The following is a 26266-nucleotide window of genomic DNA, read 5'->3' on the forward strand; positions in this document are numbered from 1 at the left end:
GAAGCTACTGTGTTCGACATGAGTGTGAGAGAGAGAGGCGGTGAGGGAGAGATGGGTTTTGGATTGGGTATGTGAGAGATAGGCGATGAGGGAGAGAAAAATAAAAAATTGTAAAAGAATGAATATTTTATTAAATAGATGTGTAGAATAGATAAACGGATGTGGGTGTTTTGTAAAAATAAAGTATAAAATAAAAAAAGTAGTTTTTTTGTGCAAAATAGAATGAAAGTTTGCATCCACTAATGTGGATGCTTTTAGTATTTGGGATGCAAAAAACGTTCTATTTTGCATCCTCAAAACATCACTTTATCTATTTTACAAACTCATTTTACAACTTATTTTACATTTCAGTTTCTATATTTACATACAACCTAATAAAATAATATAAATTAACTAATAAAATAAATATAAAAATAACCCTCTCTCGTGTCTCTTTTCACTTTTCCTCTCTCTCTCTCTTTTTCAACACCCCCAAACCCAAACTTAAACCCAAAATAGAACAGCCAGCAACAACGCAACCACCACCATGACCAACAACAGCAACCAAAACACCCACCATAATCACCTAAACCACAAACCACAACAACAACAATCACCACTGAAAAATCCAAAACCAACACAAACCCACTGGATCCATCACCAAAAAAAAAAAAAAAAACACCAAAACCAAAACCATATACCCACCAAAATCAGTCACAAACCCAAAAGAAAAACCGCCACAAACCTATTGAGATTCACCACAAACCTAACCCAACAACCATATAACATCGAAAACCACCATCACTGAGACTCATCAAAACCCACCATATTGAAACCTTGAAATCAAACCACCAAACAACTCACCACTAAAAACCACATCACTGAGACCCATCACAGTGACCCACCATAGACGAGGTACTCAAATTGGATTGGTGATCGATTTCTAGGTTTCGTTGTAAATCTAATTGGTTACTTCCAATTACATAAGTCAATAGTTCAAACCGCATGCCACCCACCGATTCAACTCCACCATCAAAACCCACCATCGAATCAGCTCCATCATCGAAATCCACCACCGAAACCAACTCAAGAACCACCAAATCTCCCCCTTAAAACCCAGCCACCACCGAATCTCCACCCCTAAAACCCAGCCACCATCGAATTGATCATGTTGGTAAAATAGCATTGAGTGAATAAGAAATTGATATTTTCTATGTTCGCTTGAAGATGTATTATAAGTGGTAAAAATTTCGAGTCCCACATAGGAAAGGAAATAGATAATATATGAGTTTATATGTTCATGAGTTGGACATTGGGTTGAGCTTTTGGCATATATGAACTAGGCCTACTTGTCCAAATAATAATATTTTATTATTTTAATTTTTAAGTCAGTTAGTCTGTGCACAACAGTTATTACTGAAACAAAGTATCTGTTCAGAAACGTATAATTTTACATAGTCGCTCATTCATAAAAACTACTTTTTTCAGAAAAACTCTCTCAGTGAGAATATTTAGTGCATTTTCATTCTATGTCAAAAAGAGAGCAAGAGACATTGAGTAGTTCGCAGAGCACGACCTTGTGTGTTTCGTTTTCGTGTTGTAGATCATTTTATCTTAGGAGACAGACGTCTGTGAGTCTTAAAGCACCACAGTGATTATTTGAGGGGCAAAATCTGCTTTAAGGAAATTGTGTCAAACACAGGACTTTATCTGAATTGTTCGTCCTTCACGCATTTGGTCTGTGAGTTTTTAATTATTTGCAGATTTCTCTTTATATATATATTCAGTATTTGTTTATTATTGCTGTCTTGTGCATTTATTTGTGTTATTGTTTATTCTTATATATGTGTATTGTTCCTTTTGCTTTATCACAAAAATAAATTGTTGAAATATACCCAACAATCTTAAAGCAGATTTTCAAAATATATTTTAATTTATTTTTGTGATTTAACGATGAAAGGAGTTTGTGTTTGTTGTAAAACATTAAATCGATAACAGTAGATACACCACACGAAACTTAGAAAACTGGTTTTATGTTTATCGTGTACTTGGATCTTTTGATAACGTGGGTTACGTGCTTGACTAAAATTGGTATAGTTAGTTGATCTTTCCTTCTTCCATTTTTTAATATTTTATTAGAGTCTTTTGTCTTATATGAATCATTGGTTGACTGGTTTTGATTTGTATATTTGCTGGGATTGTATCTGTAATGTTTGATTTTGAAGAATAGTTGGTTTATAATATATTATATTAGGATATTTGTCTTCTTGAATTTTGTTTGATTGGTTTTGCTCCATATATTTGCTGGTCCGTGCGGTTTGTTCCTACGTTGTTTGGGTTTGATATTTAGTTGGCTTATAATATATTAAATAATATTAGGCTCGACTTTCATTTTACACAGTAATGTTTGAACATAAAAAAATTTCATTTATTTCTTAAACTCGGCTGGTTTTGATGATTCAATTTGTTTGAATTTTTTTGAACACAAATGTCAAACAAAATTGTTGTAAATCCAATTATGGCTCAAACTAACATGAACCTTTTTGCTGTGATTTCTAAAGTGAACTTGGTAAGAGGAAATACCAAGGAATGATGGGTGGGCACTGGGGCTACACGTCATGCATGTTCAGAAAAGAAAATGTTTTTTACATGTAATCCTATAGGTAATGGAAGAAAAATTTTCATGGGATATTCTTCAACCTCTAAGATTGAAGGAATTGGAAAGGTTGTGCTCAAAATGACTACGGGCAAGTTTCTTACTTTGAAAGTTGTACTGCATGTGCCAGAAATTCATAAGAACCTTGTATTTGGCTCATTGTTGAGCAAAAATGGTTTTAAGTTGGTTTTTGAGTTTGATAAATTTTCACTCTTTAAGAGTGGATTGTATGTGGACAAAGGATATTTAAGCAATGACCTGTTTAAGATGAATATAATGACTGTTTTTTATAATAATAATAATAATAAAGGTGAATCTTCTGTTTACATGCTTGAGTCATCTAATGTATGGCATGGTCAATTAGGTCATGTTAATTATCATACTTTACATAGACTAATCAATTTAAATTTATTGCCTAAATTTAAAATTGATTTTGATAAAAAATGTAAAACTTGTGTGGAAGCTAAGATGGCTAGAACATCTTTTAAATCAATTGAAAGAAGCACTGAACCTCTAGATTTGATACATAGTGATGTATGTAACATGAAATCTGTACAAACTAGAGGTGATAAAAAATATTTCATTGTTGTGAAATTTTAAAATACTCGCAAGTATATGAACCGTACCGAAGTATAGTGTGACAAGAACGAGGTCGAACCCATAGGGACTTGAATGAACGTAGGAAAATTAATTAAATCTTAACCAAATTAATCTTAATCTAGTTTAATAAAAATTGGTTGTTTTGAAAGTAAATAAACTAAGCAAATAATAAAATTAAGCATATAGTTAAACTAAGCAAAAGATATAAAGCAATAAAAAGATGTAAACAATCAAGGAAAAGGAATTAAGGATTTGGAATCCGCCTTGTAAGTCATATCAGCATATATTTATGATCATTAATTTTTTCCAACTACTACATGATAATCTACAAATCAATCTTGCTATCATGGAAAATATTCTCATTAAAATCCTTATTTTAAAAATCAAAAGCATGGTCTTCTTCGCTTCTTAAGTATAAAATCAAATCATCAAATGTATCTATAGCCAAACAAATCACAAGATATATCCAATTCTAAAAATCAAATCATATATTGTATCCATTGACAGACAGATCACAAGCAATATCAAATTTTATAATCAGGAATTAATAAACCAAGTATTCAATTAATTAAGATAAATCCTAAATCATGAGAAAAACATGATTGAACTCATATCAAGAATCTCATCTTAGTCAATTGATATGAAGCAAGAACAAATTAAATCATTAAAGAACAACTATTGTGGGAAAAATCAAATCACATAAATATTACTAATAATCTTTAACAAGGTTTCATCATCAACCCTAATTATAAATTTAGCTACTCATGGTAATTAAAATAAAACACAAGAATAAAATACTAAACATTAAACTAAACAAATAAAATAAAATAAAATAAAACTAACTGTCATGGAAGAAAACCAAAGAAGTAGCCACACTCTCTATGTTCAGCCCCCAGCCCTAGCACTAGCCCCCTTGAATTTTGCCCTAAAAAACCTTTAAATAGGTCAAAGAATCCTATTACAAGTTGAATTCCCGTTTGGGGAAATTTTCAGATTTTTAGGCTTCAATTAACCGACAATTTTGGCCCATTTAACGTCAGAATTCGGACTTTTGGTAAACTACAAAGTTGTAGCCCTTTAAGTCAAATTTCCAGCCCAACTTGAATCATCGCGATTGGACATTTGAGCCGAAAGTTATGCCAAAAATAATAACTAATGTGCAAGCTAGAATCCTAATCCGAATTGAACTTGGATTTGATGCAAATTTCATTTGATTCCCTGCTCCAATTGGACTTAAATTTAATTGGATTAGTCTTCTTTAACTTCATCATGGCCCTTGTAAAAGTAAAGTCCATTAGTTTTCTTCTTTGCACAAATCCACTTATTTAATTCCATTCTCCTACAAAAGATAAATTCACGCAATAAGATTCAATTAAGCACAAAATTGATTATTCACCATTATTCCAAAACCAAATATAAAATGCATGAATTACCTCAAAATAAGTATGATAATACTTTGTAACAATGATATAAATATGCAAAATTAAGCTATTATCAATGCACATCATTCATCACTTTTATAGATGATTGCACTAGATACTGTTATGTGTACTCACTAAGGAGCAAGGATGAGGCAATTGCGGCATTCATGCAATATAATAATGAGGTTGAGAATCAACTCAACAAAAAGATTAAAGTTCTAAGGAGTGATAAAGGTGGGGAATATGAATCACCGTTTGGTGAGTTCTGTTTACAGCATAATATTGTTCATCAAACCACTGCACCTTATTCACCTCAGCAAAATGGAGTTGTTGGAATGAAAAATAGAACCTAAAAAGAAATTATGAATGCAATGTTGATAAGTTTCGGTTTACCACAAAACTTGTGGGGGGAAAGCTATTCTTTCCGCCAACTATATTCTTAATAAATTGCCTAAAAAGAAAACCAAAAAGACGTCATATGAGTTATGGAAAGGTAAAAAACCTTCCTATCAATTCTTAAAGGCGTGGGGGTGTTTGGCAAAGGTGGCTATCCCTATTCTTAAAATGATAAAGATATGATCAAAATCAGTGGATTGTGTTTTCATTGGTTATGCTCATTATAGTAGTGCACATCAGTTTCTAATTCATAAATCTGGCGTTACTGACATGAATGTGAATACCATTATTGAATCAAGGAATGTAGTATTTTTTGAAGAAATATTTCCTTACAAGTCCACACAAGTGTCAAGTTCTCTTAAAAGAAACTTCGAGTCTACGTCTAGTACCTCTCATGATCAAGAGTTAATGGAAGAGGGGAATGAGGTTGAGCCTAGACGTAGTAAAGAGGGCTAAAACATCAAAATAATTTGATCTGGATTTTCTAACTTATATGTTAGAAGATGAACCTCAAAGCTTCAAGGAAGCTATCTCTACACCTGAAGCACCTTTCTGGAAAGAAGCTGTCAATAGTAAGATTGAATCCATCATTCAAAATTATACATGGGAACTAGTGGATCTTCCACCAGGTCTTCCACCAGGTTGTAAACCTCTAGGATATAAATGGATATTCAAGAGGAAATTAAAGGCTGATAGATCTATTGACAAGTAAAAGGCAAAACTTGTTGTAAAGGGTTACAAACAAAAAGAAAGTATGAATTATTTTGACACATATTCACCTGTTACAAGAATAACATTCATTCGGATGCTGATAGCTATTGTAGCATTGCATAACTTAGAGATACATCAAATGGATGTAAAAACAACATTCTTGAATGGTAAATTAAATGAGGAGATTTATACGGAACAACCAGGGGGGTTCATTGTTCCTGGTCAAGAAAAGAAAGTGTGCAGGCTTGTTAAATCTCTTTATGGATTAAAGTAAGCTCTAAAGCAATGACATGAGAAATTTGACAATGCAATGATGTCAAATGAGTTTAGAATCAGAGTGTGACAAATGTGTGTATATTAAAGATACTGCAAATGACTATGTCATTGTGTGTCTATATGTTGATAATATGTTCATTATAGATAGCAATAATAATATCAGTAAAGCTACCAAGAGAATGTTGACTAGTGAGTTCGACATGAAAAATTTAGGTGCTGTAAATGTGATACTAGGAATGAAAATTTTCAAAAAAATCTGATAGAAAGTTAAGAAAGTTCTTGAGGAATTCAAGAAATATAATGACAGTCTAATGAGAACACCTATAGATGTAAATTTACATCTAACTAAGAATAAAGGGCAAGGCATATCTCAAATTGAGTATTCGAGAATAATAGACAATCTTATATACATAATGAACTGCACTAGATCGAACATAGCATATGCTGTCAGCAAGTTGAGTAGATACACTAGTAATCCAGGGAAAGACCACTGGAAGGCATTAGTTAAGATTTTGAGGTATTTGAAATACACCCTAAACTATGGGTTGTACTACACTCGGTATCCAGTTGTACTAGAAGGGTATAGTGGTGCTAATTGGATATCCGACACAAAAGACACCAAATCCATGAGTGGATATGTCTTTAAACTTGGTGGTGCAACAATGTCTTGGAAGTCTTCTAAACAAACATGCATTGCTAGATCCACAATGGAATCAGAATTTATCACATTGGACAAAGTAGGAGAAGAAGCAAAGTGGCTTCGTCATTTCTTGGAGGATATGCTAATGTGGATGAAACATGTGCCCTCTATTTGTATACATTGTGATAGCAAATCAGCTATTGGTAGGGCACAAAGTCATATGTACAACCATATGTCCTGACATATATATCAAAGACATAATACCGTAAGGCAGTTGCTCTTTAATGGAATTATTTCCATTGACTTCATAAAGTCAAAAGAGAATATAGCGGATCCATTAACCAAAGGTTTGAGTAAAGAGTAAGTAAACTGCTCATCGAGGGGAATGGGCTTAAAGCCTATTACTTAAAAGTCTCCGGGATGGCAACCTAACCTAGTTGACTGGAGATCCCAAGATCTAGGTTCAAAGGGACAACCAAATCGTGGAAACTAGTTTTTATCACTATGGAGATTACATCTCCCGCCCGTTCCTATGATGAAATAGTAATGTTTGTAAGCGTTGTTTAGGGTAAGCTTTGCTTTTAATGATTCTTGTATCTTAAAATTTCAAATAGGGTATAACAGGATACTCTTAATAAGAATCACCTATATGAGTATAAAATGGGTCGCTTCCATGAGAGTTTTAAGGCTGAATTCTCTAAAACACTTTATAAATTTACTAAGATACGTTCAGGGCCAAAATGAACACAACTATAAAAGTAAAATATGTTTGAAAAGGGGCTGTGTGAATTCTATTGTCTTGGTATACACAAATGACTGAATAGTTCAAGACATCATGTTCATTGGTTAGCTAGTATATCCGATAATCTTTTACAAAGGAAAGTTCAAAGCCACAAGCTACTTCTCCCGATACAGTAACTTTTCTTCTACTCTCTCTATGCCTGCATCATCATTTGCATTGTGTTTTTTCAATTTCTATTTATGTTGGGGATTGTTGGTAAAATAGCATTGAGTGAATAAGAAATTGATGTTTTCTATATTCACTTGAAGATGTTATTATAAGTGGTAAAAATCCTGAGTTCCACATAGGAAGTGAAATAGATAATATATGAGTTTATATGCTCATGAGTTGGACATTGGATTGGGCTTTTAGCATATGTGGACTAGGCCTACTTGTCCAAATAATAATATTTTATTATTTTAATTTTTGAGTCAGTTAGTCTTTGCACAACAGTTATTACTGAAACATAGTACTTATTCAAAAACGTATGATTTTACATAGTCCATTCATAAAAACTACTTTTTTTCAGAAAAACTCTCACAGTGAGAATATTTAGTGCATTTTCATTCTGTGTCAAAGAGAGAGCAAGAGACATTGAGTAGTTTGCAAAGCACGACCTTGTGTGCTTCGTTTTCGTGTTGTAAATCATTTTATCCTGGGAGGCAGACGTTCGTGAGTCTCAAAACACCACAGTGATTGTGTGAGGGGCAAAATCTACTTTAAGAAGATTGTGCTAAATACAAGACTTGATCTGAATTGTTCATCTTTCACGCATTTGGTCTGTGAGTTTTTAATTATTTGCAGATTTGTCTTTATATATATATATATATATATATATATATATATATATATATATATATTCAGTATTTGTTTATTATTGTTGTCTTGTACATCTATTTGTGTTATTGCTTATTCTTAGATTTATGTATTGTTCCCTTTATTTTATCACAAAAATAAATTGTTAAAATATACCCAACAGATCCAACCAAAAATGTTTCAGCCAAGAAAAGATAGATTAGAGAGAAACTGAGAAGAGAGAAATAAAGAGAGTATAGGGAGAAGAGTGAAGACAGAGAAGAGGGAGAATGCAATAGAGAGAATAGAGAGATGGTGAATAGTGAAGAGTGAAGACAGAGAAGAGGGAGAGTCAGATGAGAGAGAGAAGTGGGAGAGAATTAAATATTAGTTTTTAAGTTTACATCCTGTGAATATGCAACCTCACTGTTCACAGGAGATAAAATATTTTAGGTTTACAAACTGGGATGGAGCATAGTTTTAAGGATTGAGGGGGTAAAATAGCAACTGGTGGGTTTTTACACCCCCTCCCCCCCAATGCTAGTGCTCTAAAACTAGATGTCCACATTTGTTTTAAGATGTTCAAATTTTACATTGAGTTTGTACCGTAGTATGTGTTAGGAAGTGTATAATAATCATTTCTGTAAGTAATATATATATAAAATGAAATTTTTTTACTTTTTAGTGACTTTTTCTAAGTTTGCCACAATTTTTTTTTTTTTAATCCTATATTTTTCTAGAAAGCATGGGTGTGGCTCTTGGGCCGACGCACCTGCACTAGACTTGTGGCGACACATCAACGCTCTACTGATGCGCTGATTCGGCCTTTTTTTTCGATTCGCAATGATTTCAACTGAAACTGGCCGAAACCTGCTGAAACCAACCAAAATTGGCCGAAATACATGTTAAAAAAATAATGAAAATAAACTTGTGGGTTGTATTCTAATTTTTGAATATCATGCTTTAGTTATTATCTACTATTACTCTTAAATTGGTATATATTTACAAGCATATGAAAAAATATGCTTAGTAATATATAGAAAATATAAATATAAATAATTTTAATAATTTTTTAATCGCCGCACCAGCACCTGCATCCGAATCTAGACACACACCCGTGCTTCATAGATATTTTTCAATATCTACTTTCTTCTTATCATATATATATATATATTTGGATCTAAGATGGAAATCTCAATCTACTATAATTTAAGTGTATGTATGTGAACCCAGGGGGTTGGCTGAGTTGGTAGAGCTCTCAGTCTCAAAGTGCTTGTACTGGGCTCGACTGGGTGTGCTCCCTAGTTCGAGTCTTGCTACCTGCACTTTGAAAAGAATTTCCTGGGCCAGTGCTTTACCCCTTCGTAGGGCTCTCCCGGCACGAACAGTGATTAGTCTCTGGTTGAAAGCCTTGAGGATACACTGTGGGCAACCAAAAAAAAAAAAGTGTATGTATGTAAAAACCCTTTTCGAAAACTTGAACATTGGCTATTGCCCCCTCACTCCCTAAATAATTGTAACTAAATTTTACCCTTCATAATTATTTCTCTTATTATGAGCAATGATTTCATAAATTTTTTAATTTGAAGAAATTGTGATACCTTGGTTTTCTCATCTTGGCTTATGCTCGGGCCACGTGCAACAGTACCTTTGACGGTCCTTGATAAACCTGTCATACAGTTTCAAACCTCAAACTTCTAATACACAAATTTGTTCTGGTTATGGACACTAGAGAAGGCTCAAACTTCTAATGCACAAATTCCTTCAATATGTATAGCACAATTAAAAATATTAATTCTTTGATTAGTGTAATAATATTTGCATCTTAAGCAGCAAGAAAGTTGGCTTCATCGGGTATCAACAGGACTGCAGTCGTTTTAGGTGGACTCGAGGATGTGGGCTCGAAACCTTTTACATGTTTCTTGATCGCGTCAAAGCCTTTTACAGTCAGATTTAATTTGTAAAGGAAAAAAAGAAAGGAATATTCCAGTACAAAACATCTCGAGGATCTAAAACTTTGAAGGAAGAATATTTGTTCTATTCTTATTTGCTCGAAAACAGCAGTAACATATACATACCATGACAAATTTTGTGGAAAGTGTGTATAACAAGTTAATAACTACACACATACTTATGATGTGTGCATGCATACGGACACATTGAAGAATTAATTGTGATTAATCTGCCATAATTCTACAAATCAAATTGTACAATAGATTTGTAGATGTTATAACTGAATCACTATAGTTGGAAATCATTTCTGAGAATATGCACATTTGTTTTTGCAAAGAAACAAAGTTTAATTTGAAAAATCAACAATATAAACAAAAACTAATGTCATAATTTAGGAACAATTTCCCAACAACCAATTCCATAGAGCTGCGAGTACAACAATTTCCTAATACAACTTAAGATGAAAGTTGGGGTGTTAATGTTTGACCCAACTCGTAAACACGACACGGGTTTTTGCGGAGTAAGGTTGAACCTTTGCGAATTTGGGTCATAAATGGGTCAACCTGAAAGCAACACAATAAATAACGTGTCATAAACGGCCAACGTTTTATTGCTTGCAAACTGTTATTAGTTTTCATCCGAGCTTACTACTGATAATACTCTTTTACTTACTATTATCAGCAATTACAACTTAAATTTTGTTGCAAAAATGTTATAGCGCGAGCTTCATTCATACTTTATAATTGCACCATGACAAAGAGAGTTCGAGTAAGCATATAATTGGTCTTTTTTTCCCGCTAAAAGCGTGTTCATAATGTGTTGGTCCCCGCTAATTAATATATATCCCTTTCTTGACTAGTTAGTAAATGTGTATGCAATTAGCATGTATGTCTCTGTAGCATGGAAGAGGCAACCAAAAGCTGTTGTATGGATTCTTCAATACGCTCATTTGTTGACCTTTTTGCCTATCATTTTGATGGATCCAAGTTCCAACTTTGTAATCGATTGGTGTAGAGGCATCTTCAACTTCCTACCCATCTCGAACGCTTGTCGGTACACGGAAAAATAATGCCAAGTTAAGTAGACTGTGGTTTTGTTGGTGCATGCTACATTCTAACTACAGCCTGTTACCAACTCAACTATTATCATAATGCAATGAGCTCGATGTGGATGTGGTTTTTGAATCTTTATTGCATCACACAGTTGGAATGACAATGACTATGAATTTTAGGCCACATACCTACAGTGCAGACATATTTTTCCCCCATTTAATTTTGTGCCAATTTTTCGGATGGAAAACACTAAAACTGCTACAAATTTTATTACAAAAACTTATAAATTAATATGTCAAGAATATGATTGAAGCTACTTAAATAGCATAATAAATAAATATTTAAATTAATTTTTTGTTATTAATGATACCTTACTTTGTAAGTTTTATATTATAAAATTTGTAAAATTCATTATATCACTCTTTTCGGATTATACATCATTGCCCAACTTTGATGTTGTTCCATAACCTAACATGGAGAGAATGTTTAGTTCTTGCTTTGTAAAAAAAAAAAAAAAAAAATTTATATTTGTAAAAATAAACACTTTTTTATGCGCAGTATAATACAATTTCCAAAATCTTATTTTCAAAAATAGTTTATTTTCAAGGAACAGCTAAACGATGTTTATTTTACTTTTTTTAATTTTGTTTTCAATTCCAAAACGTATATAAAACAATTAAAGTTTCCATATTTGTAAGCCTTTTCATAGTTTTTAAAAACCATTAAAAAAGAACACAACCAAAACAGTGCAGCCCATCGAATCATTAAAAAAAATGAAGAGCAGACCCAATCAAAGATACTCTAACACAAGCTCCCAATAGAAATCAGAGGCATGCTATAGTTCATGAAAGCTAGTTGATATTGAAACAAAAATTCCTAAATTATCCAATAATAATAATAATAATAATAATAGACTAACAAAGTTGCAGTTTTTTCTTTTCTTTACTTTTCTTTGGGTGGGGGGAGGCTGTGGATGGCTAATATAATATAACTTATACAATCAAACAATATCGATCTTACAACCACTCACACAGGTAATAAAACAGTGCGTTCCAAAACCGTGCCTCTTTGCCATTTTCCTAAACTTGATTTTAATAAAACGAGACGCCAAACATATGGTTTCAAACATTTTCTTCCAATAACATGCGTTTTGGTTTAGAAAACGTGAGGCCAAACAGACCCTGTTCAATCACACTCTCTGTAAATGTTAGAGTTATTCAATCAAAACTCTTCATTGCGAAATCTTTATAGCTAAGGCTTTATTTCCTGCAATAATTCCAAATATATTTTTCTTGAAAACTTGAACTTTAACTTTTACACTAAGAGTATGCGGTAATATTCTAAATGGATTTTAAATCTTAATTGTTGTTATTTTATTTTATGAATACTTAATTCATACGTGATTCCAAAATATTCAATTAGTTAATGACAAATAATTATTATTGTTGTTTGGCTATAGACATTGGGTGTCTTTGAAAAAAGAAAAAGAAAAAAAACATTGGCATTTCCTGCATTTTTCAATTTTCATAAAAATATTGAATAAATCTTAAAAGAGTTTAACAATAAAAACTTCAAATTTTCTGCTTTTCAAACCCCATACGTACGGTAAAGCTTTGCTTCTTTTTTTTCTTTTTTCCTTTTTTTTTTTTTTTGGGATGAAACTCGGCAAAATAGTCCACTAAATTAATAGAGGGTATCATCTTATAGGCCCTACACCCCTAAGTTGGATACAAATTACGGGCATTGATCATATTCCACCAATCCACCAATCTTTCTTCTTGGTCTCTGTCGTTTTTTAGCCGTAGTGTTGACAATCTTCTTGGCCTCTCATAACACATGACGTGGAAGTACCATCCATTATCTACCCAATAATTCACAAGACTTTACATATGAGATGAGTTATTTTAGGAACACACATGCTAGACACAATTTATAATTAGATTAAACCACTTTGGCATGGTCCATCACTGGTACTTAGTAAAAAGTACTCTAATTATAGCTTGCAACGTGTTAAGTTATGAAAGTGTGTAACTAAGTGTGTGGTCCTAAGCTTCTTGCATCGGAGTTGGTTGGGAATAAAATACCTAATGCTTAATCAAATTCTAGAATAACCTTTACTATAATCCAAATTATATGCTATGGATAAACCTTGTCTAATAATCCATAATTCTGTAGCATTATTAGTGATCATACCCACATGTAAAGGCACAATCCTACAATCCAAATAAATACCATCCCCATCTCTTATTATTCCTCATGATGCTCCCAAGTCCTGCCTAAAAAAAAAACCATATTGACAAACGGTTCCAGTTAACTGGGTTAGACCATAAGCGTAAAATCCAGTCCGGATTTCACAACCTGCCGCCAAGCATAGATTGCCATACTTTAAAGCTCCTTATCTCTCCCTATAATGATGTTGTCAAACCGCCCCTAAATAAAACAGCTATTATCATAGTACGTAACTTGGCCGACCTCCCCTGAATGAACAGCTAGCTATAATTGATGAAGTAACCTGGCCTTAAAGTGTAGGTAAAGTATTGAATGAAAAAGGAAGGGAATGTGGGCCGGGGTTGGTGAATGGTGAGATATATGCATGATCCATGAGTTGCAAGTATATAACTTGAGTCAAATAAGCTCTTTTTTTTTTTTTGTCTTAGAAATGAGTCCTTTGAGAGCAGCGAAAAGATGGGCATCGACGTCTTCTGTCTTTGTCGAAAAAGGAAAGCAAGAGGCCAAAAAAAAAATAAACCAACCAATTTGGAATACTCTGAATTTCAAAGATTATTTCGCTTTTGTATACAACTATACATCCTTTGTCGCAATCCGAATTAATTCTTGATTGGTAGGCTTGATTAAACCGACATCAATCCTACAATATGATTGGTATAGATATTATATAGATTCATGCATCCCTCTCTCTCATATTATGAAAATCCAATAACTTATTAGAGGGGTAAATTAAAATGAATGTCTTCTACAACCATTTTAATTAAATTTTAATCAATATCTTGTTTGATTAGTGTAAGGGTGTGGTAAAAAATAATATGGAGCATTAAATACTCTAATCTTTTCCCTCCAACTACTCTAATATACACACCACTAGTTGGTTCAGGTAATAAATTTTAGGAAGAACTAGAACTACGAGAGGACCAAAGGGGGCCATGAACCCCCCAAGAATTAAAATAATCAACTAGTCCATTTCTATAGGCAATGTCTCTCTCCGGAAAATAAAACAAAAATATTTTCTTGCCTAACAAAGCAAAAATAAAATTCCCTTATAAAAAGAAAATCCTAACTAAAAACAAAAAAATATATGCAATGAGTTATGACTATGTGTTTAGCGTGAAACTTCGGCTAATTGCTTTTTTGATACATAAAGCTTAAAGTTTGGGACTTCATGATTTGGGAACTATTGTGCTGTCTAATTTCACCTAAAGGATTGTCTGGCTGTTTTCTCTTTTTCTTTTTTTCGTCGTCAACAAGAAGACTTACAATTGAGCGTCATTATCAATTAGATATTGTCTATGCTAAACTAAATTCACAATTACAATAATTAAATTATCAGTTTAGTGTGAGTGTAACTCTTATTCTTAATTCAACTATATATGGACTCTCAAGAGACACATACTTCTTTTTAGAAATGATGAAGGTTAAAAAAAAAATTATACACAAAAATTCACAAATCATGAACAGCTAGTATTGAAAATGAAACTTCACCGTTATAAATTTAATGTAGTTTGATATTTGGAATTCAAAAAATTAGTAAATATTTATGAATTTGTACGAAGATCAAGTAGAACCTTTTTTTCTTTTCTTTTCTTTTTTTCTTTTGAGAAACCAAACTGGATTTGTACAAAGGGCAAGCAAGAACTAAAAACTCAATTGCCTACCAATTTTTATAGAATGGTTGTATTTGTAAGTATTCTTCCTAAATTATGTTGCAATTATGTAACAAGTATTCAATAAAAAGATGATATTCCACTAATTTCTTTGATATTGCATGTATATCAAAAGGAAAAATTTTGTGGAATGTAAAATAGAATCAATCTAAATGATTATTGAGATTTTTTTTTTTTTAAATGTCGACTTCAATTTCAATAGATTATATATAAATTTTGTTTAAATATATTAAAAACATTCTTATTTTGCATTTATTTATTTATTAATGTTGACTAGATGGTAGTTATATTTTTATATATTAATTTTTAGTATATTTCTTATTCTTAAATTTTTCATAATTTTTCACCCTCAGATAAAAATTCGATTTGGTTCCTACTTGCAGAATGCTTAGTCGATCTCCTTCACTTACATGTAGCCAAAACAAAAAGTATCTCTCTCTCATGAGTAGTGTTAAAAGTAGTGAGTTACAACTTACAACACAGATAAACAGAATACATAAAATTCAAATAGGTTAAATTACATAAATAAATTAATAAATTGGAGAAAAAAGAATTTTGGATGAGAAAAAAATTATTTGTTATTTAATTTAGACTTTTTGAATGATACAATTGCAAGAATTACTTTATTTATTTAACATGAACATTCTTTTATTCTCATTGGAGTTGTTGATTATAAAACATTAAACATATTTGGATAAGCAACAGTCTAGTGGTAATTGTATTATGAGTCCGGTTAACATGTGCTCTAAGGGCATACATTAAGCTATCTATTTTTGAAAAAAAATTTATTGGAAATTGAAAAAGTTTTACAGCTTTTTTCATTTCCAATAAAACTTTTTTCTAAAATGGTATACTATTGTGTGCCCCTAGGACACACATTAGTAAAATTCATGTATTATTTCTGGTATCATATGTTTGTGGTTCAAAGTTCAAACTCCATCTTCCTTTTTCCTTCTATCTACCCAAATATATATATATATATATATATATATATATATATAAGAGATTAAATTCTATAAAAGCTTGGTGTAAAATCTTTAGTTTACACTTTACAATAAGGACATGTCATATCATTGTATTACTAAAACATGAATACACTTGAACACTATTTTCCACACGTTTTCAAACTAGGGGTAAAATCCCCAAATCTCATCTACCTCCTTAGGTCCTCTTAGAACAAGGAACAACACTGAACCTTCGAACGTCCCCCCTCCCCTCACACATGCCACCACTTACCTCACCAATGTCCCTTGACTTCGGCGGCGTGTCTAACAAAAAATTGGGTTCTACCCTATTTTAAGAAAAATGGTATGATTTTGAATTTTAAGTAAAATGCTGATTTGACACATCATCATATTACTAAAATATGAATACATTATATAGGACTATTTCCCACACATTTTTCAAACTACAGGTAAATTCCCAAAATCTCATCTATCTCCTCAGATCCTCTTAGTACGAGGAGCACTGAACCTCCAAACCTCCACTCTCGCCACACATGCAACCACTAATCTGGCCAGAGTTGTGTGGCAGATGATTGAGTTTTTTTTTTTTTTTTTTTGTTGAGAAATTGGTGTTTTCTTGTCTAAGAAAAACAATGATATTTTGGTTAAAGTTTGATTTGAAAGTAAAAAAGTTGGTGAAATTGGAACTTTATTAATATGTTATTAGGTATGATAAGATATATTTAGAATTAGATAAAAGGCTAATGTAGCAAGTTTTTATTGGAGGATGTAAACTAAGATTTATATCTCATCTTTATCAAATTAGGACTATTTTTATATATATTTTTATGAGTCTTCTCTTTGCTGTTAAAATTAAGCATAATATTTAATGATTATTTATTTTTTTTTAGAAAAAGATTATTCTTTTAAGAAAAATGTTAACTAATGCCCTAAACGCAAAATTTTATAAACTATTTTTAGAAACATTTTATTAAAAAATGATAAAATATCAAATATTTTTTGATAACTTTTTACATTTTCAATGAAAGTTATAGCAAAATTTTTTTATTATGATATATTAACAATATCTGGCATTTGTTAACACAACTTTTCTTATAAAAATGAATATCACTCAAAAAACTCTATTTTATGGGCTTATTTAATATATGTGTTTAAATACATATTTTTAATTTTTTAAAACAACATTACATATATTTTTACACATTTTTTATCTATACATATTTCTAAAAAATACCAACAACATTATTAAAACATCCTTATCAAACGCCGCTATTCAAAAAAATCTGAACTTTTTAATTTTTTTAAGCTGAATAAAAAAGTCTGCACCTGATCTTTCTACGTCTGAACTCTGATACCAAATCCTATATTTTTACCGCAAATCTAAAACTTTAACCCCAGTTTTTTTACCCCTTGCATTCACTTTTGAATCTGACAACTTACTTTTTATTATTATGAAATCTGACCACTTTACGTTACAACTTACAACACAAGCGAACCAAATAAAGTATTTCATTTTAACCTTTAGCAGAATCAAAATCAAAGACCAATCCCAACCACCCCCTCTCCTCTTATCCAATTTGCCATTATATCCCATTATTATACAATCCAAACTTTCTGTGCCTCTTGTGTCTTTTTATGTAGAGTAACCCCACTACATCTCAAAGCAAAAGCAAAGAAGCAGCAAGAAAATTCATAAACAACAAAACAGAAACGAAAGCTCTGCTTTAATAATAAGATTCAATTCATGTGGTAAATAAAATGGTTTTTATAATTATATAATTATAAATCGCATGCTTTTCATGTGACTAATAAATAAAAAAGATGAAAAAACATTTTGCTGCTAGATCTTATGGTACAGACTAGAGTACAGACAGACGTATCTATCAATGAACACGTGGATGATTTTGGAAGGAAGAGGTTTCTGTACGCACGTGTCCAGGGTGGGTGGGCCATGGACTTTAACACATTGACACGTGCGTAAATGAAGCTTATCCGACAATGCACGGACTTAGACACATTATTTTGAGAGGCCTCGGAGTTTAGGACCAGAGCCTGTCGCCGTGTACGTGTGCCGACGCTGTCTCTTCCCATCACGGGAAACAATATCTTCTAGTTCACCCCCTTTTTTTTTTTTTTTTTTTAAACGTGAAGTTCAATCCTAGCTTAAACAGTAGAAATCGATTAGTTTTTTAGTTTAATAATAAATAGTTTAATTATCCGAAACGGTTTATTTGGATAGTAGAATACTACAAATTACAACTACGGGTTAACAATATAGGCAATTCATAAGCGTAGTATAACTAGTAGAATTTTCAATTAAATTTAAATATATAGTTGAATTGAATAAATTTTTATTAATCCATATTTAATATACAGTAGCTAAATAGTGGCTGAAGAAACACCAACTTTCTTTTTAGAGAAACACTACCACTTCATACCCTTAGTGCGATGGTCACTCCACAAGTATAAGTGTTTGTGGAGTGTGGAGGGCAAGGACTGAGTTTAGGTCTTCAGGAAGAAATTTTACACACATATACACTTAGATTAGGCAATAGTAGAATTCTATCTTGTAAAAAAAAAAAAAAAAAAAAAAAAAGGAGAAACACTCTTATTTATACTCTTTTTTTTTTCCCACAATAATTGAGACAGTAAGTGGTGATTTAATTGTTCAACAGTATCAGTTAATATTTAATACAAACTTTTTTTATTTTGGCTAGTAATTTGAGAGCAGAAAGAAGAGACAGAGAGTACCAAGCCTATAAACAAAAGTTTAACAAGAAAAAAAGTGAATAAATATATATATATGACAAGTTGGCTCAACCACTTTAGAACCTCACCCTTTTTATTTGTCAAAAGTTTAAAAAGAAGTAGGACCTTCACCATATATTATAAGAATATATGAAGAGAATGTTCTTCTCAAAAAGAAGGAAGAGAATATTGTAGTATACTACGTACTGTTTATACACAAGAACACAGCAACAAAAATGCTTAACAAGGGCAATCACAACAGTTTGAGAAAAGAAAATTGGCTAACATGACAATCACAACAATTGCGTGGAGATATTGGAATTTTTTAGCTTTTTTCAAGTTGTCATGTTTGATCGAATAAATTGAAACCCTGTGACCCTGAAAAGATTTATGAAACCGAAAAAGAAAAAGGCGTAAGAATTAAAACACACTAAAATAATACGTCAAAGTTCAAACCATGTAAAAGTGGGTCACGTGTGGCTCTATTCACACAGTCGGCACCGGCCCACATTCCCCACTAGTTTGCCTGTGAATTACTCACGTAGAATCGTAGATGTAGTAGCCCAATGAAAAGGATAACTTAGTATTAATTACCAGCCTCATATTTTGTCCTTAAAACATATATAGAGGTAGTGTCCGATTTTATATGTGACAATTAAATCTCTTTTGCTCGATAAAAGGATGCAATACCTTGGGAAAGATATACCCCCATCGAGTATATATATGTTTTCTCTCTCATAATTGGTGGGTTTCATTGAGAAGTGAGACCCACCAATTGTAAAAGAGGAAAACCATATACCGAATGCGGGTATACCTTCTAATCAATACCTTAAGGCTGAAAGTCATTAATAGAATTGTTATAATTATAATTAATGACGAAAGTTGCCCTTAATTATGGTTTATAGATCATTGGTGCATGCTGATATTAAAAATTGAAAATCCAAAGCCAATTGCTTCATGTTGTAGTACCCTATGAATTCTTAGAGAGTGGTCTAATGAGAGAAGGTTTATGTGTGAAAATAGGTGCGCTAGGAAATGATAGAATAGCATACATGTCAATTGTCATATTATCAAATTCCGACAAAAACAAATAAAACAGACACGAAACTAAAGCATAATAAGTTAGATATCACTCACAAAACCATGGGTTACCTACTTACCTTCACATGTATTATAGGAAACGCACCTATATGGTATATAGGTCTTCACGTGTATTATAGGAAACACAAAAAGGTTATACTCGTACTTGTCCAAAAAAATGTTAATCATACAAATCTTTTCATAATTTGTGTTTGTAAAACTCCCTTCTATTTTGTACATAATTTCTGTTTTTTTTTTTGCCTGTTTGGTTTATTTGTAATCTTTTCGCATGGAAAGTTTTTTTTTTTTTTTTATTGTTATTAATATCTTTCTTACTTATCTAATTTTTTTTCATAATTTATTGAAATGATACTTTGCTTTTAATAACAAAGAAAAAAAAAGATCAATTTTAAGTGCCTTGCATTCAAAATTTCAAACCAAAGCCAATCTTTAATTGCCTATTGCCCAAACCCCGCTTGTAGCGTCTCAACCAATGTAGTCGATATTGTACCTTTACTGGTCGATATGTACCGTACCAGTACATATACCAGTATCTAAACACCATCATGTCGTATCGGTTTAAATACTGGGTATATCGACCAATTTCGAGCAATACCGGTCGGTACATAATTTTTTTTTTTTAATTTTGCAATTTTTTGAATTTTTGTAAAGGCAGAATGATAACTTATTTGTATTAACTTATTAGTATTACTTGTTAATACTAAAAATTACATACATACATACATACATATATATATATATATATATTTATAAATATAAAAAATAACGGTAAACTCGAAACGGTACATCGGTATTGACCGGTACCGAAATATATCGTTCCATTGGTCAAACCGGTATAGCCTCTGATAAGAAATTGAATCCCTTGGTCTCAACTTGTTAACCACGAGCTACACGCGTGAAAGCTAGTCTTCTCCAAGATTATCTTCAAACCAGAGTCTGCCTAGGCAATCCACTCCCTCCTCCTGTCAACAAGAGCCAATGGTTACCCTCAACATGGCCGTCCAGGAATCAAATCCTGTATTAAGATGGAAAAATTGACATATTGAAATTAATCAGGCAAGTCCACCATAACATTTTAAGTTTCAAAGTTCGATCTCTTCTTAAGTAGTTGCTTTTGCTAGGTCAAGAGAGACGAAAATTCTACTACTCATGTAGCTGCAAAGCTTTCTCTAAGTTATAAAAGTCTTTTTGTTTCAATAAGAACAATCTATCAAATTCGTCTTAACAAGAGAATAATATTATATTAATTAATTCACATCATTAGCATTGGGGTGTAAAATTTTCTCAGCTAAGACACTAAAAAGGGCTTTACTTGGGTATGGGTACTTAAATTTTTTGCCAACTATGGACAGTAAGGTTGCACATATACAGTCCTACTATTCATGGGTTGTAAAAATAAAAATACATATTTTAATAGAGTGAGATAGGAATAGAGGAAAAAAAAGGAAAGAAAGAGATAGGATAGAAAAGAGAGAATTGATTTATTTTATATTATTTGTTGGTATAATTTATCTTATTTTAATGAATTTTATGTAAAAATAGAAACTGAGATACTCGATTATAAAATGAAATAATAAAATAAATAAAATAGGTTTTGAAGAAGTATGTTAGACACTTTTTTACATGCCCATACACTAGTGTTGTACTAGTATTAACAATACAATAAATGAATTTGGGTAAATTATCACTATATGGATCCACTATTACTCCTCTTTTAACATTTATATCTTATCAATCTTATTATGTTTGGTAACAATTTATTCAGTTGAAATTAAATTTTTTTTATTGAAAGTATTGTAAATAAAGCTAAAAAGTAGTTAAAATAGTACAGTAAAACTCATGAATAGTATCAAAAAATGTAATAAAACTTATAAATACTAAAAAAATAAATTAAATAGTAAACAAAAAATTAACTTTTTAAATCAATGTGAAACTCACATTTATTTTGAGAAAATTACTTCTATTATTTCTCTAGATTTTTTCTTTTTTAAAAATTCCCGAAATCTTTTTAAAATTTGTTGTACCCCAATCTCTAGATTCTTCCTACCCCAATAACGAAAGCCCACTACCACCATACGTTGGTTGGTTGATGCATTGGTGCTTCATTGTTGTTCCCGTATAAATTTTTTTTTAATACAATTTAAAAAAATAATAATAAAGGTAACGTACGAAATACAAAAGCCTGCGGTGGGGCCCGAAAGTAGCTCACAGGTAGAGTTTCGGGAACACAGCTTCTTCATCTTCATAGTTAAAAGAAGAGTTGAGGCCCCGAGGAAATCAGTAGTTTTATGTGTATTTTTTAAATGGAACCACTGCCCATCCATCCATCAAGCGTGACTATATTAATTCATTTTATAATCCCCTTAAAGTACTCGAGCACTTCTCTCGAACTTTGTACCCCTTAACCCTTTAGCTTGCCTGACCTTTGGGTCCGGTTTCTCAAAAAAAAAAAAAAAAAAAAAAACCTTTAGCTTATGTCATCACTTATCAACTCTATCTTGGGCCCCACTCCTCACCCCTCCAATTACGCACCTTCTTCCACGATTTTCAAATTCAATACTTTTTTTTTTTGGATGGGTCAAATTCAATACTTTAAATCTTATTACCCTAATTTAAAAAAAAAACTTATTTCCTATAAAATAAATAAATAAAAAAAATTTAACACATCTAATGTACAGGCTAATGCTGATGTACAGGCAAATGTTAAATTACTAGTTGTCATCAAAATTTAAATTATTAAAACATCAAAAATAAAAATTGAACTTAAAATATTTTTTACTCTGGTACTATAATATATTATCAATTGTTTTAAAAAATTATTAATATTTAATTATTTAACGATTATTTTTAATAATTAATTTTATAATCATTCAAATCTGACCAATTTAATTCCTAAATTCAACTTGAACTTTAAGTCTATATTCATTTTTATCTTCGTACTAATTGGGAATAAATTGATCAATTAAAAAAAAAAAAAAACTATAGCGACCTTGTTGATAGAGACTTCTAAAAGAAGTTACACTGAACTGCACCGTGTCCCTCACTTCGATCTCTGCACCCTTTCGTACGTAGTTACCTCTCAATCTTCAACTAGGCGACAAACAAATCAATGGTACTGTGTGACATATAATATATTACGTAAAACTAGATGCGCTTGCTAGATGCGCTGAGCGCTGATGCGCTTGCTAGCTAGAATTTGTAATTTTCATAGTCCCCCTGCGGAAGTGTCCTTGATTTTGCCGGGTGGTTTATGATCGTTTTGTTTCTACACAAAAAATATATATATATATATATATATATATATATATATATATATATATATATTACGTAAAACTTAAGCACACTGCATATTAAATTCCTAATTAAATTCAAGTGCATAGTAATTATATTTTTAAAAAATTAACAGTATTTGTGTTTTTTGGATAATATAATCAGATATTTTTATTTTAATTGAAGAACTATAGTGTGTACGTAAATTTTGATGTATAATATAAAATTAAGAAGCTTTTGTTAAAGGGTATAATTATCCACTTGATAAATTCAAAAAGATCTCAAATGCATTGAAAAATAATAAATCTAATAAAAAATAAAATATTAAATTAGGAGTGGCCCAATTGCCTATAAAATATGGGCTCCTTGTACTATAAAATTCCAAATAAACACATATGAGCACTCGTTAACAAGATTTACATTTAGGCCTTTAGCCATTAAAAAATGTCAGCACCATAACTTTTAAGTTTTAACACAATTTATTTATATAACAAGTTGTGAATGGTAAAATAAAAGTGATAAAATCGATATGGATCCACAACTTGCCACATGAACATGTTATAAAAAAAATATGTTAAAACTTGCAATCCTAGCAGTACTGGCATGTATTTGGTGCAAAGGCAATAGTTAAGGCTACCATACAATTACCACAATAATGTAAATCCTAAAAGTTAGTGTTTGTTTGGGATGCGTTGAAATTTTCAGCTTATTTTCAATTTTAACTTATTTTGCTATTGTTTAAAAGTTTTACTGCACTTTTTAATACTATATATATATTTTATTGTACTATTTAACTTTTTTTCAACTTTTTTTTTCAATATTTTTAAAAAATAAATTTCAATTTTAATTAAATAAATTGTTTCTAAATAAATAAGTTAAAGTTTTTAATTTTTTAATTTTAATTTTTTATGTTATTAACTTTTACATGTCACTCACTTAATTGCATGAATCCTGTATTTATTATAATCAATTTAGGTCAAATCAGAAGTATTTTTATTTCAAAATAAATAAAATAAGTAAGCAAGATCAATGATTCAGATCTTCATGGATAACTCACATCAAATAATCGATACAGTCTGCCGCAACTAGTCGATAGACTCTAAAATCTAATCTAAACTGTTACTAGACTATTCAAAGTCATAATCAGGTCACATCATCAAATTGCTCCAAAACCCGCCCCAATTAACTATTCTTCAAGAGTACTACACTCCTCACTACGTAGCCTAGAAACAGAACCTCACAGCCTGGCAACCTAGCCCATACATTAATATTTTTTAACACCCAATAAAAAACTCCCACGTGTACACTCCTTTGACATTGGCCCCTCTTCGTCTCAACAGCTGTCTTCCTTACTCATCTCCAAAAACCCTCACTATAAATACCCACTTCCTCTCTCTCTTTTCTTTCACAAACACTAAAAACCACTTCTTCTTCTACTGCTACTTCTACTTGTTAAAACCTTTTTGACCTTCATCATGGCTTCTTATTACCACTTTGCCATCCTCTATCTTTGCTGCTGTTCCATTACCGTAGTCCCCACTGGTGCTAGAAAGCTCACGGCTCTCGTTGAACAACAGCCGTTGATTCTCAAGTATCACCACGGGGCTCTCTTGAAGGGCAACATCACCGTCAATTTGATCTGGTACGGCCAGTTCACTCCAATCCAACGGTCCATAATCGTCGATTTCATCCAATCCCTCAGCGCTCCTCGGGCCCCACTTCCCTCAGTGTCCACGTGGTGGAAAACCACGGACAAGTACAAGGTGGGTTCTTCTCAGCTCGTCGTAGGGAAGCAAATCCTCCACGAAGCTTATACCTTAGGCAAGTCACTCAAAACGAGGCACTTGGTGGCTTTGACTAACAAAGTTAACGGACTGAAGTCGATTAACGTTGTTTTGACGGCTAAGGATGTTGCCGTTGATGGGTTCTGTATGAGCAGGTGTGGGACCCACGGGTCGACTCGGGTGATTCAGGGGAAGAGGGTGACTCGTTCGGCTTATGTTTGGGTTGGTAACTCGGAGACTCAGTGTCCGGGTCAATGCGCTTGGCCCTTTCACCAGCCCATTTACGGCCCACAAACTCCGCCTTTAGTTTCGCCTAACGGAGACGTCGGAGTTGACGGAATGATCATCAACTTGGCTACCGTTTTGGCTGGCACCGTCACGAATCCGTTTAACAACGGGTATTTCCAAGGCCCGGCAACGGCGCCGTTAGAGGCTGTTTCGGCTTGCACTGGGATATTCGGGTCGGGTGCGTACCCGGGTGATCCGGGTCGGGTGTTGGTGGAAAAGACATCCGGGGCGAGCTACAATGCGAACGGAGTGAATGGGAGGAAGTACTTGTTGCCAGCTATGTGGGACCCGCAAACCTCTGCATGTAAGACGCTCGTGTAAAATACTAGGAACAAAGCCTAAGGTTGTGTGGTGATGACGTGGCAACATACGTGGTGGGGATATGTGTACGTATTATGTAGATATGGATGGATGTGGATGGATGGAAGGAAATGGCAGAGGCTTTGGGGGTGGTGGGTCTGTGTTATGATGATGATGATGATGATGATGATGATGGGGTTATGGGGATGAGGGGAATATATGGTTTCGTTGATATTTTGTATACACTTGTTTGTCGTCTTGCGTGACTTGTAAATTATCTTTCAAAAGAAAGTCGCAAAAAAAAAAAAAATGTTGTGGAAAATGGGAATATATAATAAATACTCTAAATTTGAAATTTTGAACTTTCACCCCGGAAACATCGTTCTCGGCAATTACAAAACTCGAACACAGTTGAACACAAAACACTTCAACTACAAATAACAGATATAGGTTTAACTAATCTCGACAAGATTAATCTTGGCATGATTTAGAGTGCATTTGGCATTGGGTTAACCCGTGTCATTAAAATAATGATTAATAATTTATTTTAAGAAAAATTTAACACTATTTTTATAGAAAATAAAAAAGAATTTGTTAAAGTGTGATTAATCATTTTTAGAAATTTTTTTTTTGATTATTGAAAAAATATTG

The 26266-nt window shown here is 32.2% G+C and overlaps 1 protein-coding gene across 1 annotated transcript; it reads left to right on the forward strand.

Annotated features, from left to right (window-relative positions):
• Window positions 1-24643: 24643 nt before the first annotated feature.
• LOC142642888 (protein EXORDIUM-like 2) lies at window positions 24644-25970 on the forward strand. Its single transcript, XM_075817326.1, has one exon. It carries the CDS (start codon window positions 24719-24721, stop codon window positions 25634-25636), a length of 918 nt encoding a protein of 305 aa, XP_075673441.1. The 5' UTR covers window positions 24644-24718; the 3' UTR covers window positions 25637-25970.
• The last annotated feature ends 296 nt before the right edge of the window (window positions 25971-26266 follow it).

The sequence above is a fragment of the Castanea sativa genome, chromosome 7 (assembly GCF_040712315.1).
Source record: "Castanea sativa cultivar Marrone di Chiusa Pesio chromosome 7, ASM4071231v1".
NCBI classification, from domain to species: domain Eukaryota; kingdom Viridiplantae; phylum Streptophyta; class Magnoliopsida; order Fagales; family Fagaceae; genus Castanea; species Castanea sativa.

What these genes read in the sequence shown, in the direction of transcription:
- LOC142642888 (XM_075817326.1), top strand. Translation starts at nt 24,719, where the DNA reads ATGGCTTCTTATTACCACTTTGCCATCCTCTATCTTTGCTGCTGTTCC.